General features: G+C 34.6%; 1 protein-coding gene across 1 annotated transcript in view; it reads right to left on the bottom strand.

Moving 5' to 3' along the window:
- Positions 1-16999, bottom strand: part of LRP1B (LDL receptor related protein 1B) — a 1927222-nt gene that overhangs the window by 1038592 nt on the left and 871631 nt on the right. Inside the window, exons 4-5 of the mRNA XM_032856138.1 lie at positions 8832-8951; positions 4926-5054 (exon numbers count right to left, since the gene is read on the bottom strand). Coding sequence (XP_032712029.1) covers positions 4926-5054; positions 8832-8951 — 249 coding nt within the window. The remainder of the gene's footprint in view (positions 1-4925; positions 5055-8831; positions 8952-16999) is intronic.

The following is a 16999-nucleotide window of genomic DNA, read 5'->3' as shown; positions in this document are numbered from 1 at the left end:
CTCATATACTATCATGTCATCAAATACCATTCTCAGTTATGTCTCAATAAAATGACGAATTGTGCAAGAACTAGACCTTTGGACTACCTAAAAATAGTAAAAACTATGAATAGTGAGTCTTTGTATGTGAAGACATAATCATTTATCATTCTGCTGGGAGCCATTCTTAGCCAGATGGTATACTGAAAGAGATTTGATCCACTAGTCTCATAAATTATCAAGGTTACTAAGATTTAATATGTCACCCTTCCTAAGAATACTCGCATTTTAATATAGAGTGCTTTCTTTTTTAAAAAAGTAAAAAAAAAAAAAAATCAGGCAGGCAATTATATTGTAACTACTGAATTCCAAGCATTTCAAGTGGCTGCACAGACTATGATATACTCTAAACATAGAACTCCTCCCTCTCTAGACAGGCACCTGCCTATTCTCCCTACAAGCAGAATTCCCCTGGCAGAAAACCATGAATGATTCCTCTACCTTCTAAAAGGAAATTTTAAAATATACATTAGATAATAATAGAGTTGGAGGTTAGGTGTAGGAGCCATAGGACATTATATTTTGCTTTCTTTCTCTCTTTCTTTTTAAGAATACCAGCAAAGAATACCAGTGGTATGAACACATTCCTTAGCATCACCTAGGATTGTGTTTCCATGGATTATATAGAGATTATGATTTGTATTTCTTATTTGTATTTCTATTGCCTAAATGGTCTCCCCATCATTCCAATCAGTGAATAGCACAGTATAAACTGTAATAGAATCCTGAAGTTATTTAATGGGCTCTCTTCTCTCACTACTCTAGTTGCTACATGGCAAAGAGGTACACACTCTCTCTCTCATGGTGCCACTTACTGCAGTGTCTCTACACCGATGAGCATATAATTATTTAGTGCTCTTTGTTCCGGGACTGCTTTAGCGCAGTCAGTAGAGTCCTATTGGTGCTGCAGAATTTTAAACTGGGTTAAATGCCTGCCTTTGGCGAGTGGTTACGAGACGGAAAAGTACAGTCCAATGAGCCTGAATTGATCAGGAGTAAAACTGGCAACAGTTCATAAGTTAGACACCCTTGGCCATTACTTTCATTTTTACAGGTTCTACAAGTGTCCACTTTTAGCCCTTGGTGCCTACATTTAATGCATATTTCTACATCAAAATTGGTCTAAATCAGTTAAAAGAAGCTAAATTAAATTTTTTAAAAATGAAAAAAAACTTCCCATTTTCAGATTTGACAACTCTCTAGAACTCTAATGTCAAAAAAAAAAAGCAAAAGTAAAAGCATATAGGAAGTTTTACTAGATACATACATATATATTTTAATGATTATTTTTATTTACTTATTTTTAAGATTTTATTTATCTATTTGACATAGAGAGAGAGAACAGAGGCAGGGATAGTGGAAGAGGGAGAAGCTTAGCAGGGAACCTGATGTGGGACTCAATACCAGAACCACAAGATCATGACCTGAGCATAACGCAGTCACTTAACCAACTGAGTCACCCAGGAACCCCTTAATGATTATTTTTAAACATTCTTTTCAAATGAGAAATCCTAATGTTTAGTTCAAAAATTACTAGCTTTTAATGTGAGTCCCATTCCATTTATCAACACTCCACTATGACATTCATATGCCAGTATGTCTCCTCTTACACAGAACTATCAAGTACTATTTAAAATTATCTTTAAATGTACATTTAAAATTTTCTTCCATTTGGAAATTATTTATTTTGATAGCAAATGGATAGTTGGACTAAATTACCTTTGAGTTCCTCCCAGCCCTGAATAATTGATTCTACATTTCAGTAGTCAAGTCAATCTTACAGAGGGTAGAAAAGAAAAGAATTTGTCTGCATTGCATGAATTAACAGCAATGAGGAGGCCTCCTGCCTAACATTAATTTCCTCCCCCATCTGCCACAGGTTCTAAAATCCCCTCCCCCTTACTAGAATTATTTCTTGAAGGTACTCTTAAGGCTTATGAATTTTACTTGGATTCAGGTATTATGTTACAAAGGAGGGATAATCGATCAATTTACATTAATTTACCTAATTACTATTAATTGTTACATTGAAAATAAGATCCCACAAATAAGTTCTGGGGTGAACAGTTGGAGAGTGACCACGATATTATTCCATGCTGAAATTTATAAGCAGATTCCTAGACAATTGACTCTGCCTCTCTCTGCCTTCAAAATGCAGATCTCCTAAGATCCTTTTTATTTTCCCGTCTATCATCTAGTAAGGCCTTTACAGAATCCTCCTATTGAGTCTAGTACTAGCTTCCCACCGTATCCTTTGGGCTTGATATTTCTTTCTTTCATTCTTTTTTTTTTTTTTTTTCCCTTTGTAAAGCCTATAGATCTTTTACACACATCCAGGGTTCTGGGCCAGCCCATCCTAATATCCCATAGTTTCCCATGTTCCCAACTTCTGAGACACCTGGAACTCTGGCTTGACTGGGAGAAAAAGGTAGGTTCCAGAGCCCAGGAGGATAGGATTGTAGAGGAAGAAAAAAGTGGGGCCAATCTAAGCAGCCAGGTAAAGGAAAAGGAGAATGGCAAAGACTTAAGACAAATGGAGTTTAATTTAAAACATTTTCCTAGCACCCATCAGTTATGGCAGCACTATAATATGAAAAAATCACCACAAAAATATAAGGTTGATGCATTATATAAAATTGTATATACCTGAAGCCATAATACCCTCTGGTTCATTTGTTATCAATTTGAGACAGCTAAAAGAAAACTGATAGTTTTCCTTGTGAATTTTGTATGAATACTTTGGTTTAAATACCCAACGTGACCTTTAGAACTAGTCAGTATATGTTCTAGAATTGTGCCATTTACTGCCTTACCAGCAACTCATTTTTTTTCTAAAACTACAAACACCAGGAACATTCCCATAAAAACTGTATTTTTTAAAGTCTGTAGACCAATACTGTCATCAAGCCAGCCACCAAGAGGTGGAGGCTTTTATATGTCCTATTATCAATTCTGGAGTCATCAAATCTCCTTGAGTCAGCATTACATTAGCAAGTAGCATCCCTCCCTAGTTACATTCTGTTACTGGCAGATACCTTCTCCACATAGAAAGAGAGGAAGTGCCTCTGTGTAGGGTTTATCACATTACACCCTCCCTGTATAGCCACAGTGATATTGTGTGGATCAATAGAAACAGCAAAGAACAAGCCTTCTACATCTTCAGCCCATCAATACTTTAAATCAGAACTCTTATTGGTAGACAAAAAGAACATACTACTAACTTAATTTTTTTCAGGGATTGCCTCCGAAACATAAGTAGGGCTTCACAAACTAAGTCAGTAATTCAAAGAAATAAACTAAGAAATAGAAGAGTTCTTTCTAATTTGGTATACAAATATGTTTAGTTAATAACCGAACACACTCAGGGAAATTGTTGAAAGTACAGCATGAGGTTATGTTGTAAAGAAATAGCTGTGGCAGCTTGCTAAGCAAATCCAATGCTTTGTTCAATCTGGCTTCAAAAAAGAGAATCTCGTCTCTTCCTACTTTTCCATTCACTAATAAAAGGGGGTGGGGGACATTCAATTAATTTATCAAAATAGCATAATTTGAAAATCCATAAAATGAAACCAGATTTCAGAAAAGTCAAAAGAAGCTAGATGGAACAGCGTGTACATATCTCCTTGTATTATTCTTAATTCAGCCCACAAAAAAATTAGATTTATCCTATTGTTACTAACACATCTCAAGGCTATTTCATGAGCAAATCATCAATATTCATTGAGTGTTTACTGTAGGCTGAATGCTGTGTAGAAACTATAGGCTTTATTTGCAGGGACAAAGTAAAAGGAAAACATGTGTTAAAACATGAAATTCAAACACTTAAAAGAGGAACGTTCATTTTAGTAATTTTAACCAGAAAGAGAAGTTCATTCTTTCTTTTTCTTTTCTTTCCTTGTTCCCTTCTTTCCCTTCTCCCTTCCTTGCTTCCACAAATATTCATCAAGTATCTATGTGTTCCAGGCTATGATCAGATATCAGTAAACAACAATAAACAAAACTGACAAGTTCCATACTCTCATAACACTCCCATTATTCTGGAGAAATCAGATGATAAGCAAATACATAATGAGTTCATTTCAAAAGGTAGGGATATAAAGAAAATAAAAGTGAAAAATCATATAGTGATTGAGTAGGAATGCATAAATAAATAAAATTGGGAAATAAGATAGCAATGGAGAGGGTATACGCCATTAAGCAGAATGGTCAGTGAAGGTCACTCTGAATGTTGCCATTTTAGCTAAGACTTGAATGATAAGAATGTGAATATCACAGGGAAAAGCACTGCAGGCAAATAAAACAGGAAGTGGAACAACCTCAAAGCAAGAGCAATGTGGTAGAAGAAGGACAAGGAAACCAGTATGGCTGATGAGTGATGAACAGAGAGTAGCAATAAGTGAGATGGATGAGGTAAATGATACCACAGCATTAGATCCTTACATGTATTGTGAAAAGTTTGGATTTTATTCTCAAGATGAGTAAATGTAATTGGGAGATTTTAAGCATGAGAATGACATGATTTGGCTTACATTTTAGCAGATCACTTTATTATGCTGAGTATGAATTTTGGTGGGAAAGCAGGAGCTCAAAGAAAACAGGAATCTATTGCCTAGTGTGGGAGAGAGATGGCTAACTCAGATCAATTAATCCATTTCTTTTGAACGGGTTTTTCAAAACTAGAAACTTCCTATAATGGAAGGAGTTTTATGATGATCAGTGACAACTGAAATAACTGCTCTGGATTTTTAGGTATAGATCAGTGAATTAAAATGAAGGAAAAATCTATTCCTTCCAAGTCCATAGTACTGTACTACATTTCTAGTGAGAAGGAACTGCAAAAGGGAAACAAGAAATTCTACAAGGACAAAAAAATATATATAACTTACCATTTTTGGCTTTGCAAGATCTGTTGTCTGGCTGCATTATGTAGCCCTCCACACAACTGCAGGCATAGGAACCATATGTATTTATGCAGGTCTGGCTGCATGCGCCATAAATAGCACATTCATCTTGATCTACAAGGAAAATGGGCATCATTTCTAAGCAGATTTATTGTTAGGCATTTTTTCCCCTAGAAGAAAACTTTTTTTTTTTCAAATTTTGGAAATAGATAATTATTTTGGAAAGGAAGAAACAAATGCAATAAGTCTTTTCCAAACCACACTAACTGAACGTCAAAATTCAAAGTTGCTTTAATAGTTACAGAGATAAAACATCAAATTTAGTATCTAATTTTTAATTTTAAAAGATAATATTAAGGCTAGAAATCCTTGGATATTTTTGCAAAGATATGAAATGCACTTTAAAGAATAAAGAGTGTATGTCTTTTTCACTATTTTAACAAAGAATTAGTCTGGTAATGTGGTTTTCAATGAACAGATTAAGAGTTCTGAGCTCAGCTATACAAATCACCTTCACTGGATCAAAAACAGGAAACTATTAAGCATTCATTGAAAAGAAAACTTTCATCTTAAATTTTAATAATATCTATGGTCCTATTTCTATTCCCTACCATCCTCCCTTTCCTGCCTCCTGCATCTTGTTCAAGTCTCTCTAAACAGCAAGTGCTTAAGGATTCTTAACCAACTAGGCATATATATATATATATGTCAGCTACTAATTTGGACTAATGTATATTCAGTCTGTCCTGTGTACTGTGTACTCTACTAATCCCTGATGAAACAAACAAACAAAAAACATGATAACACGTTTCCTACTTCTAAGTGAAACAAGTTTAATGAAATATAATTGCAATTCTATGCATTTCCTTGTAATAGGGGCATACTCTGGTTATGAGAACACAGAGAAGTGAACCTGCTTGGAATCAGAGGGAGAATATTAAGTGAAGGCTGAATACTGACTTGGATTTAAAGGATGATTTGGATTTTCTCAGATTCAATAAGAAGGGATAAGATGGAAAGGGGCATTCCAGTTAAAATAGCATGTGAAATGATATTGGGATGACATAGTAGGGATTTCGAAGAAGTAAAAAGGGTCAAGTGGAATAAGGGTGGATAAGCGAGGAGATAAGAGATGGCACTGAGAAAGTAGTTTTGGGGCCAGATAATGAAGTTATTTGTATGCTAAAGTAAAGGGCTGTACATTGTATGTAGGCATTGTGAAAGCATTAATTGGATGAACTTTATAATGCAAATAAAACATGGACTGGTGAAAGTAGAGAAGAGATCCTGGAAAATTAGTTATGTGCTATTTTCACGCAAGAAACTGTATTTTAATTCTATTAAAATTTGAACTAAGTCAGTGGTAGTGCAGATGGAGAAGAGGGAATGGACGGAAATGTTTAAGAACTAGAAGAGACAACATGTGAAAACTGGATAGATGGAAATGAATGGTGCTATACTAAAATAGGAATAAGTGGTATATAAAAATATGTATTTGGTCTTTATCCTCAGTTTCTGGCACAGAGTTCCTAAAGCCCTTGCAATTTTCTGAGTTATAGGAGTGTCTTTTGTTATTTATGAGCCCATTTGGAATATACCTTAGTCTGTGTCAATGAGGTGACTCAGGGTGGGGCCACTGGATGATGCCAGGATGGGCGTGGGGGGAGCTCCTCACCAGAAAGACCAAACGGATGATTAAAGCCCACCCTCTGAACACTGAGCTAAGAAAAGAGTTTACTAAGGAAAAGCAAAAATATTCCTGAGTAGTTAAGGGGCCATTTAAATTGGGAAACGATGCATTTGTATGGCATTAATTTGCACTTTTCTCAGATTTCCTTGGCTTCATATAACAGCTTGCATTCGTGGATGGTTTGTTTGAAGTAAGTTGCTTTGGGAAAAAAAAGAAAAGTTTTTGAAGTTAAGTTTACAGTGATAATTAAAGAAATTAAATCTTGCATTTGGTAAAATCCAGCCCCTAGTGGCAGAAATGATTCTTCTTCTTTTTCACAGATTTTTCAGGTTTAATTTTATTGATTCCTATTTTAGCTTTTCTGACATGATTATGCTATCCAGGAGAGCAATATGAGTAATGATTTTTATTGTTGTTGTTGTTCTTTTTAGCCAGAATGCACTGCTATGACATTTATGTAACTCCACAAAATTGGCCACAAAGGAATAGGAATGTCATTACTTATAATGCTGCCTTCTTTCTCCCTCTGAGGACAGAAACTACCCTGGAAATATGGCTTCAGGAAAGCATTAATGATGCTCAGTTCTGGTCGTCCAGGGTGGCAGATAAAGTAAAAAGAGCTCCTCTTTCAGTAGTGACCTTCCATACTGATCGATGCGTAATTCCTTATCAATAGTCAAAAGAAGATATTGATTATGATTACCTTTATGGATTTAATGAGGAGATTCGGGAGAAAGAGATCCATTGTAACAAGAGCTGAAAATCTTGACTCCTATAAGAGTCAGTTGTAGCAAAAGGGTAAGAATACTGTATAGGTATTTTAGCCTCCCCTGTGTGAATGGAAAGAGCTGTTTTGAACTGGAAATTGCATGCATGTGTGAGTGAATGCAGAAGTACTATTCATATATGGCTGACATTTGGGTTTATAAGGTGTCTAATGTTGCAAGGTCTTCCATCTGAAAAAAAAAATAGTCTGAGCTTTTGTGTGCAATATTCTGATTTTTAAATGTTGGTTTAAAATTGGTGTGAGTCAAATAAATACACCAGCTTGATCCACCTATTGTCAGATTAAATAACCTCCAAGTCTAACAAACACTTAATAATAAATGTTTCTATAATATTTGTACTATGCAGAAAACAAACAAACAACAAGTGAAAAACTCAAACCCCAGATGTACATTAAAAAGCAATGAACCTCTTCAAGACAAGAATAAGTGGACTCTGCAGACCTGAGCTTTAGTCCCAAGTCTATTACTAAGAAGATGTGTAGGACTTAAGTAAGTTACTTAATTTAATCAGGGTCTCACTTTTCTCACTTTTGTCATTAGAGTTTGAACAATATTCTCTCTGAGAACTCTTTCAACCTTAAGATTCTGTTTCTATGTAAAAATGATAATATTAAAGAAAAGGTTTAAAGCAATTGGCAAAGCACCAGTTTCTTTGTAAAACAGTCTGTTATTAGTGGCTCTAGCAATGCAGATATTCTTTGATTTTATGTATAGATTCTAAATTTTATGTTTCTATATATAGATTCTAAGTACTATACAAAATAATGTATTACTTATATTACAGATTTATATACATATACTAACATATATATAATAGATGTTAATAGAATGGAGAAGTAACCTAGAATTGTTCAGTATGGCAGAGTGGAGTCATTTCAGAGGTTTATAAACATGTCCTGTGGAGCTTTCACAAAAGCAAGAATTAAGACATTAAAAATACACATAAATATTTTTATGTTCATTATTGCTGTTGGCAAAATGCCAACTGCCAGAATTACCAATGCAAAAAATGGAAAAATTGTAAAGAACATTGCACAATATTATTAACCTAACTTAGTTAATAACAAATGTCTACTACACTGCAGCTGTATAACTGCCAGAAAACATCTAGGAAGTTAAAACTGTTAAATTCAATGATTTCATTGGTTAACCCAAACCACTTCCCATTTTTGACATTTCCCATATTTGATATTATTGAAATATGAATTGAAAACTGACTGGTAAAATGCATATCTGTTATGTTTATGTATATGATTTATGTAGGAGTATCATCTTTTAAATCTCAAGAAACAAACAAAAAAAAAGTTAGCTTAACCTCTGTATGAAACACATGATAGGTGCTCAAAGATACTTGATTAATTTCTGTAAAGTAAGGTTTTGTAAAAAAAAAAAAAAATCACATGTCATACTTACCTCTACAGCTTCTCCCATCTTCTTTTACTTCAAATCCATCCTCACAGTAACATCTTGTACTATTTTTGACCATTGCACATTTATACTGACAGTTCAACTGCTGACAATTGGATAACAGTTCTGGAGAAGAAAAACAAAGACACTATGTTAATATAACTGTGTACACATGTGTCCTATATAAATTTAAATATTGTTAATATTTACTCAGGGCATAACCACAAGATTACAGTTCTGATTGGTCTCCTTGAAAATTTCTGTGATTGGTTGAGAGAACAAACAACTATTCGCTCTAAAATATGTTGGCTTGTATTTGTTTGAAGTATTGTTAACAAAATTTCAGATGTTCGGTCTTTCACTTTTACCTTATTATGTGCATTCAAAGACACAAATCTTTTCAAATTCTGGTATATTAAATTATTTCAAGAGGAAAAATGTCCATTCAGTGGTTGATTTCAACATTTATACATTTTTATCTGACACATCAATTGATTTTCTATCTTTTAAGGACTTGTTTTGATTTATAATCCATGTGTAAACTTCATAGCAATCAATGTGAATATATTCCATTTCAATAATTTATATTTCATTGGTGACAAAATATTAAACAAATACTGGACATAATATATTTCATTATATCTGAACTCTTTCAGAGAAGATACATCATTGAAGCAAAAGTTTAGCAAACCCTCAGAGTAGATTAGAATTCAATATGATAAATGCATGAAACGGAGATGAAGTGACAGAAGCATATTCATTGTACAAACAATTTCTAACAGTAATAAGATTTGCTAAACTAGAAAAATATATGGATAAAATGTGTTACTGATTTTGCTGTCTGAAAAGAGAGGTATTAATAGACTGCAACAATCTCTTTTTCCCCTGGGGAGAAAAATAAGAGTTTTGAAGATTGAAGTTAAATGATTCAAAATATGTTGATAATGCTACAAGTTTAGCCAGTGCTTGAGAAAAATACATATATATATATATGTGTGTGTGTGTATGTGTATATATACACATATATATATAAATTATAATAAAAGTATATGAATGGTCCAATGTGGAAAAGAACAGCTATAACATTCCAAACTGAAAATTTGCTATTTACTATATAAAGTATTTCCTCAGCCCAATTATTTTTCAACTCTTTCATGCAATTATTTCATGCATCTTCCCTTCTTAAAACCCCAAATCTTCTTCCTAATGGCCACTCAAATATTGTGATCGTACTTCCTACTTTTCCTGAGATAACAGAAGCAATACAAGAGCTTTCCCACAGATTTATTCTTCACATTTACCTACTTCAGCATATACTTGTTTTTGTTTTTCAAACTTGGTTGAATTCATAATGAAAGCTTAACTCCAATCCCTGTAGACAAATTCCCTCCCCTCTCACCTATTCAAGGGTATCTCCTCAACTATTCTCTGCTTCCTCTCATTATCATTTCTTAAATAATTTATATTAGATCAAACAAGAACACATCTCTTTTTGACAAATAAAACTTTTTGGAATACAGTCATGTCCATTTGTTTACATATAACATATTTTTTATGTTATGTTAGTCACTATACAGTACATCATTAGGTTTTTTTTTTAACATCATTAGTTTATGATGTAGTGTTCCATGATTCATTGTTTGTGTATAACACCCAGTGCTCTATGCAATCTATGTACTACCCATCACTAGGTTCACCCTTCCCCTGCCCCCTTTCCTTCTTTCTTTCTTTCCTCTGCCCCCTTCTCTCAGTTTGTTTCCCAGAGTCCATGGTCTCTCATGTTCATCTCCCACTCCAGTTTACCCCCCTTCATTTTTCCCTTCCTTCTCTTAATGTCCTCCATGCTATTCCTTATGTTCCACAAATAAGTGAAACCATATGATAATTGACTTTCTCTGCTTGACTTATTTCACTTAACCTAATCTCCTCGAGTCCCATCCATGTTGATGCAGAAGTTGGGTATCCATCCTTTTTGATGCCTGAATGATATTCCATTGTGTATATGGACCACATTTTCTTTATCCATTTGTCTGTTGAAGGGCATCTCGGCTCTTTCCACAGTTTAGCTATTGTGGACATTGCTGCTTTGAACATTGCAGTGCATGTGCTCCTTTTCACTGTATCTGTATCTTTGGGGTAAATACCCAGTAGTGCAATTGCCGGTCATAGGGTAGCTCTATTTTTAATTTTTTGAGGAACCTCCACACTGTTTTCAGAAGTGGCTGTACCCACTTGTATTCCCACCAATAGTATAGGAGGGTTCCCCTTTGTCCACATCCTCTCCAACATTTGTTTTTTCCTACCTTGTCAATTTTTGCCATTCTAACTGGTGTAAGGTGGTATCTTGATGTGGTTTTGATTTTAATTTCCCTGATGGTTAATGATAACGAACTCTTTTTTTTTTCATGTGTCTGTTAGCCATTTGTATATCTTCTTTTAAGAAGTGTCTGTTCATGTTCTTTGCTTATTTTATGACTTTTTTGGGTTTTTTTTGGATGTTGAGATTGAGAAGTTCTTTATAGATCTTAGATATCGGTCCTTTGTCTGTAGTATCATTTGCAAATATCTTCTCCCATTCAGTGGGTTGTCTCTTTGCTTTGTTGACTGCTTCTGCTGTGCAGAAGTTTTTATCTTAATGAAGTCCCAAGAGTTCATTTTTGTTTTTGTTTCCCTTGCCTTTGGAGATGAGTCTTGAAAGAAGTTGCTGTGGCCAATGTCAAAGTGGTTACTGCCTATGTTCTCCTCTAAGATTTTGATGGATTGCTATCTCACATTGTGGTCTTTCATCCATTTTGAGTTTATCTTTGTGTATGGTGTAAGAGAATGGTCAAGTTTCATTCTTCTGTATATAGCTCTCCAATTTTCTCAGCACCATTTATTGAAGAGACTGTCTTTTTTCCATTGGATATTTTTTCCTTCTTTGTCAAAGAATAGTTGACCTAGAGGAGGGTCCATATCTGGGTTCTCTATATTCTGTTCCACTGGCCTATGTGTCTATTTTTGTGCCAGTACCATGATGTTTTAGTGATCACCAGCTTTGTAATATAGCTTGAAATCAGGCAACGTGATGCCCTCAGCTTTGTTTTTATTTTTTGACATTTCCTTGGCGATTCAGGGTATTTTTTGATTCCATACAAATTTTAGGATTGTTTGTTCCAGTGCTTTGAAAAATGTCATTGTTATTTTGATCGGGATGACGTTGAAAGTATAGATTGCTCCGGGCAGCAAAGACATTTTAACAATGTTTATTCTTCCGATCCATGAGCATGGAATATTTTTCCATCTTTTTGTCTTCAATTTCTTTCATGCGTGTTCTGTAGTTCCTAGAGTATAAATCCTTTACCTCTTTGGCTGGGTTTATTCCAAGGTATCTTATGGTTTCCGGTGCTATTGTAAATTGAATCTATTTTCTAATTTCTCTTTCTACAGTTATATTGTTAGTATATAAGAAAGCAACTGATTTCGGTGTATTGATTTTGTATCCTGCCACATTTACTGAATTGCTGTATGAGTATGGGTTTTCCACTAGAGAATCATGTCACCTGAAGAGAGTGAGTTGACTTCTTCTTTGCCAATTTGAATATATTTATTTCTTTTTGTTTTCTGATTGCTGTTACTAGGATTTCTAGTATTATGTTGAACAACAGTGGTGAGAGTGGGCATCCTTTTCATGTTCCTGATCTCAATGGAAAGGCTCTCATCTTTTCCCTATTGGGAATGATATTCACTGTGGGTTTTTCATAGATGGATTTTATGAAGTTGAGAAATGTTCCCTCTCTCCCTGTACTCTGAAGAGTTTTAATCAGGAAAGGATGCTGTATTTTGTCAAAGCTTTTTCTGCATCTATTGCAAGGGGCACGTGGTTCTTGTCTCTTCTCTTATTTATGTGTTCTATCACATTGATTGATTTGTGAATGTTGAACCACCCTTGCATCCCACAGATAAATCCCATACTTGTTTATGGTGGATAATCTTTTTAATGTATTGTTGGATCCTATTAGCTAGGATCTTATTGAGAATTTTGGCATCCATATTCATCACAGATATTGGTCTGAAATTCTCCTTTTTGGTGGGGTCTTTTCTTGGTTTCAGGATCAAGACAATGCTGGCCTCATAAAAAGAGTCTGAAAGTTTTCCTTTTGTTTCAATTTTTTGAAACAGCATCTGGAGAATAGCTATTATTTCTTATTTGAATATTTGATAGAGTTCTCTAGAATCCATCAGACCCTGGACTATTGTTTTTGGGAGGTGTTTGATCACTGCTTCAATCTCGTTACTGGTTATTGCTCTATTCAGGTTATCAATTTCTTCCTGTTTCAGTCTTTGTAGTTTATAGGTTTCTAGGAATGCCTCCATTTCTTCCAGATTGCTAAATGTATTGTCATATAGCCATTGGTAATAATTTCTGATAATTCTATTTATTTCCTTAGTATTAGTCATGATCTCTCCCCTTTCATTCATAATTTTATTAATTTGGGCTCTTTCTCTTGTCTTTTGGATAAGTTTGGCCAGTGATGTATCAATCTTTTTATTTCTTTCAAAGGGCCAGCTTTTAGTTTTATTAATGTGTTCTACTGTATTTCTGACTTCTAATTCATTGATCTCTGCTCTAATCTTATGTCCCTTCTGGCACATAGGTTAGGCTTAATTTGTTGTTGATTCTCCAGATGTTTAAGGTATAAAGACAGTTTGTGTATTCAGGATTTTTCTTTTCTTTCTTTCTTTTTTTTTTTTTTTTTTTGAGTGAGGCTTGGATGGCTATGTATTTTCCACTTAGGACTACCTTTGCCATATCCCCTAGGTTTTGGATAGATGTGTTTTCATTCTCATTGGTTTCCAAGAATTGTTCAAGTTCTTTGATTTCCTGGTTGACCTGAACATTCTGGAGCAGGATGATCTTTAGCTTCCAACTGTCTGAATTTTTTCCAAACTTTTTCTTGTGATTGAGTTCCAGTTTCAAAGTTGGTCTGAGAATATGCAGGGAATAATCTGAATCTCTTGGTATTGGTTGAGACCTGATTTTTGACCCAGTATGCAGTCTATTTCTGAAGAAAGTCCTATGTGCACTCGAGAAGAATGAGTATTCTGTTGTTTTAGAATGTTCTGTATATGTCTATGAGGTCCATCTGGCCCACTGTGTCTTTCAAAGCTCTTGTTTCTTCATTGATTTTCTTCTTAAATGATCTGTCTATTGCTGAGAGTGGAGTATTGAGGGCTCCTACTATTAATGTGTTATAATCAATATGTCTCTTTATTATGGTTAGCAGTTGGTTGCTTCCATGTTGGGGGCATAGGTATTTACAACTGTTGGATCTTATTGTTGGATAAACCCTTTAAGAATGATAAAGTGTTCTTCTGTAGCTCTAACTACAGTTTTTAGCTTAAAATCTAATTTGTCTGATATAAGAACTGCTATCCCAGCTATCTTTTGAGGTGTGTTGGCATGAAAGATACTTCTCCATTCCTTTACTTTCCATCTGGATATATCTTTAGATTCAAAATGAGTCTCTGTAGACAGCATATGGATGGGTCCTGTCTTTTTACCTTATCTGCAACCCTGTGCCATTTTATGAGAGCATTTAGGCCATTCACATTGAGAGTAATTACCAAAAGATATGATTTTATTGTCATCATGTTGCCTGTGAAGTCCTTGTTTCTATAGATTGTCTCTGTATATTTCTGTTCTATATCACTCTTGGGTCTTTCTCCTTTTATAGAACCCCCCCTTAATATTTCTTGCAGGGCCAGCTTGGTGGTCACATATTCTTTCAGTTTCTGCCCATCCTGGAAGACCCTTATTTCTCCATCCATTCTGAATTACAGTCTTGCCAGATAAAGAATTCTTGGCTTCTCATTTAGTGCCCTGAATATGTCCTGCCAGCCCTTTCTAGTTTGCCAGGTCTCTGTGGCCAGGTCTGATGTTATTCTGATGTTCCTCCCTCTGTACATAAGGAATCTCTTCACCCTAACTACCCTTAAAATGGTTTCCTTGGTTCTAAGATATGCAAGTTTTTCTATTACATGCCTCAGCATTAGGCTGCAATCCTTTAGTCTGGGGTTGGGGGGTGTTCTCCCTGCCTCAAGGGTACAAATGCTTGTTTCATTCTCCAGATTAGGAGAGTTCTCAGCTAGGATTTGGTCAAACATATCTTCTAGTCTCTCTCTCCACACCCTCAAGGATCCCAATCATTCTGACATTGGAACTTTTCATGGTATCATTTATTTCTCTAATTCTGTTTTCATGGATTTTATCCTGTTTGTTCCAGGCCTCCTTCTGCTCCTTCTTTTCTATCAGATTGTCTTCAAGATCACTAATCCATTCTTCTGCTTCATTTACCCTGTTAGAGTATCTAGATTAGATTGTATCTTGTGGATAGTATTTTTAAGTTTTGCCAGATTCACTCTCATTTCTGCCCTCAGTGAATCTATATTGCTATTAATATTTTTCTCCAGCCTAACTATTGTCTTCATAACTGCTACCCTGATGTCTATTTCTGACATCTTGCTTAGATCTATATCCATTAGATCTGCTGGAGAGGCTCTGGGTCTTTTCTTTGTTGGGGGCTCCTCCTCTTAGTCATTCTGTTGAGCTGTGGTTGAGGAGATGCATAGCTGAAAACATCAACCACAATCTAGGCAAGGGAAGGTTTAGAGCAATTGGTAGTCACCACCAAAAAGAAAATAAATAAATAAATAAATCAGCCAATATGAGACCCAAAAGTAAGATTTATAAAGTACAAAAACAAAAACAAAGTAAAAGAGTGACAAAACAAAACAAAAACAAAAACAAACAAACAAACAAAACAGAAAAAGGAATACAAAATAAAAGGGATGGGAGGGTGACAGGAAGGTGGCTATAATCCTTTGATGTGGGTGAGGAAGTGTATTTCATTTGTTCCTGGGTGTATTTTGTTCTCTTTATTAGAGAACTCTACTTCCCAGAGATACAGGGAAATTAAAACTGGTGTATATATAAAGGTAATATTGAATAGGGGAAAAAGGACTATATATATATATAATTTAAAAATATATATAAAAATGAAATACATAATATATAAATATATATAAGAAAAAAAAATATATATATATATATAGTCAATCATCAGTCGAGAGGTACAAAAGATGGAGTTGGGATTGTGCAGATAGATAGAAGTTAGCCACTGGAAAGTAATCCTTCAATGATCTTGATGTTGATAAGTGCAATCACCTTTTTTCAGTCTTCATATTACTTGACCTATCAGCAGTATTTGACAGTTAACTACTTTCTGATACACAATTGCATTGCTTCCAGAGCTCTACACTTTTGATGTTCCTCCTGTTTCACAGTCCCCTTTGCAGGGTTCTTTCCATTCTAGTCAATCACATAAGGTTGGAGTGCCTCAAGGCGGAAATCATGTTCTTTGTCTCTTGTCTCTCAATTTACTACTGGTGAACTCATCAAGTATCATGGCATCCCCTTTCACTAGAACATAAACACCAGTACCATGACTTGAAAGCTAGTTATGCATTCTTAAATTTCTAATTTTCACTGCTCTGATTACAATCAATACTTTATATTAAATTTTTTTCTCCTTGAAATACCCAGAACAATTTCTGCTTCCTTGACATAGATTCAACCAATATGCAGATCAACTATATCTGATGTGTAGGCTTGAATTTTGGCTCATCATTAATTATATAACAATACAATGTTGGTATTTATGTAATGTACAAAGACCAGTAATTTGTTCTGCAAAAAATACATTATTAAGAAAAAATATAGAATAAATGGTTCCTTGGAAATTATGGCATTTTTGCTTTATATTATGGTAGCCATTTACATTTTAGTTTCCCTCACTAGTATCTATAGCTACAAATTATAAACCTAACATATATCAAGTTATTTAAACATGAAATCTTTTTGAAACCCCGTAATAGTCTAACTTGCAGATATTATTGTAATTTACATTTTACAGATGAGGGAACTGATGGCTAATAATTATCCCAAGATTTATATAGCAAATATATATGACAGAGCTGCCATTCAAAACAAGGTCAGTCTGCCTACAGAGCCCATGTTGTTAATTATGCCTCTAATTCCAATGTACAATATGGTGATGGTTAGAAATCTGGTGTATTTTATTTTTATTTTTCATTCTAGTTTTAATAGTGTGCTATAGATAGAGCATTTTATA

The sequence above is a fragment of the Lontra canadensis genome, unplaced genomic scaffold (genome assembly GCF_010015895.1).
Source record: "Lontra canadensis isolate GAN:19392208 unplaced genomic scaffold, GSC_riverotter_1.0 scaffold11, whole genome shotgun sequence".
Lineage (NCBI taxonomy): Eukaryota > Metazoa > Chordata > Mammalia > Carnivora > Mustelidae > Lontra > Lontra canadensis.
This window is presented reverse-complemented; position numbering and strand designations above follow the sequence as displayed.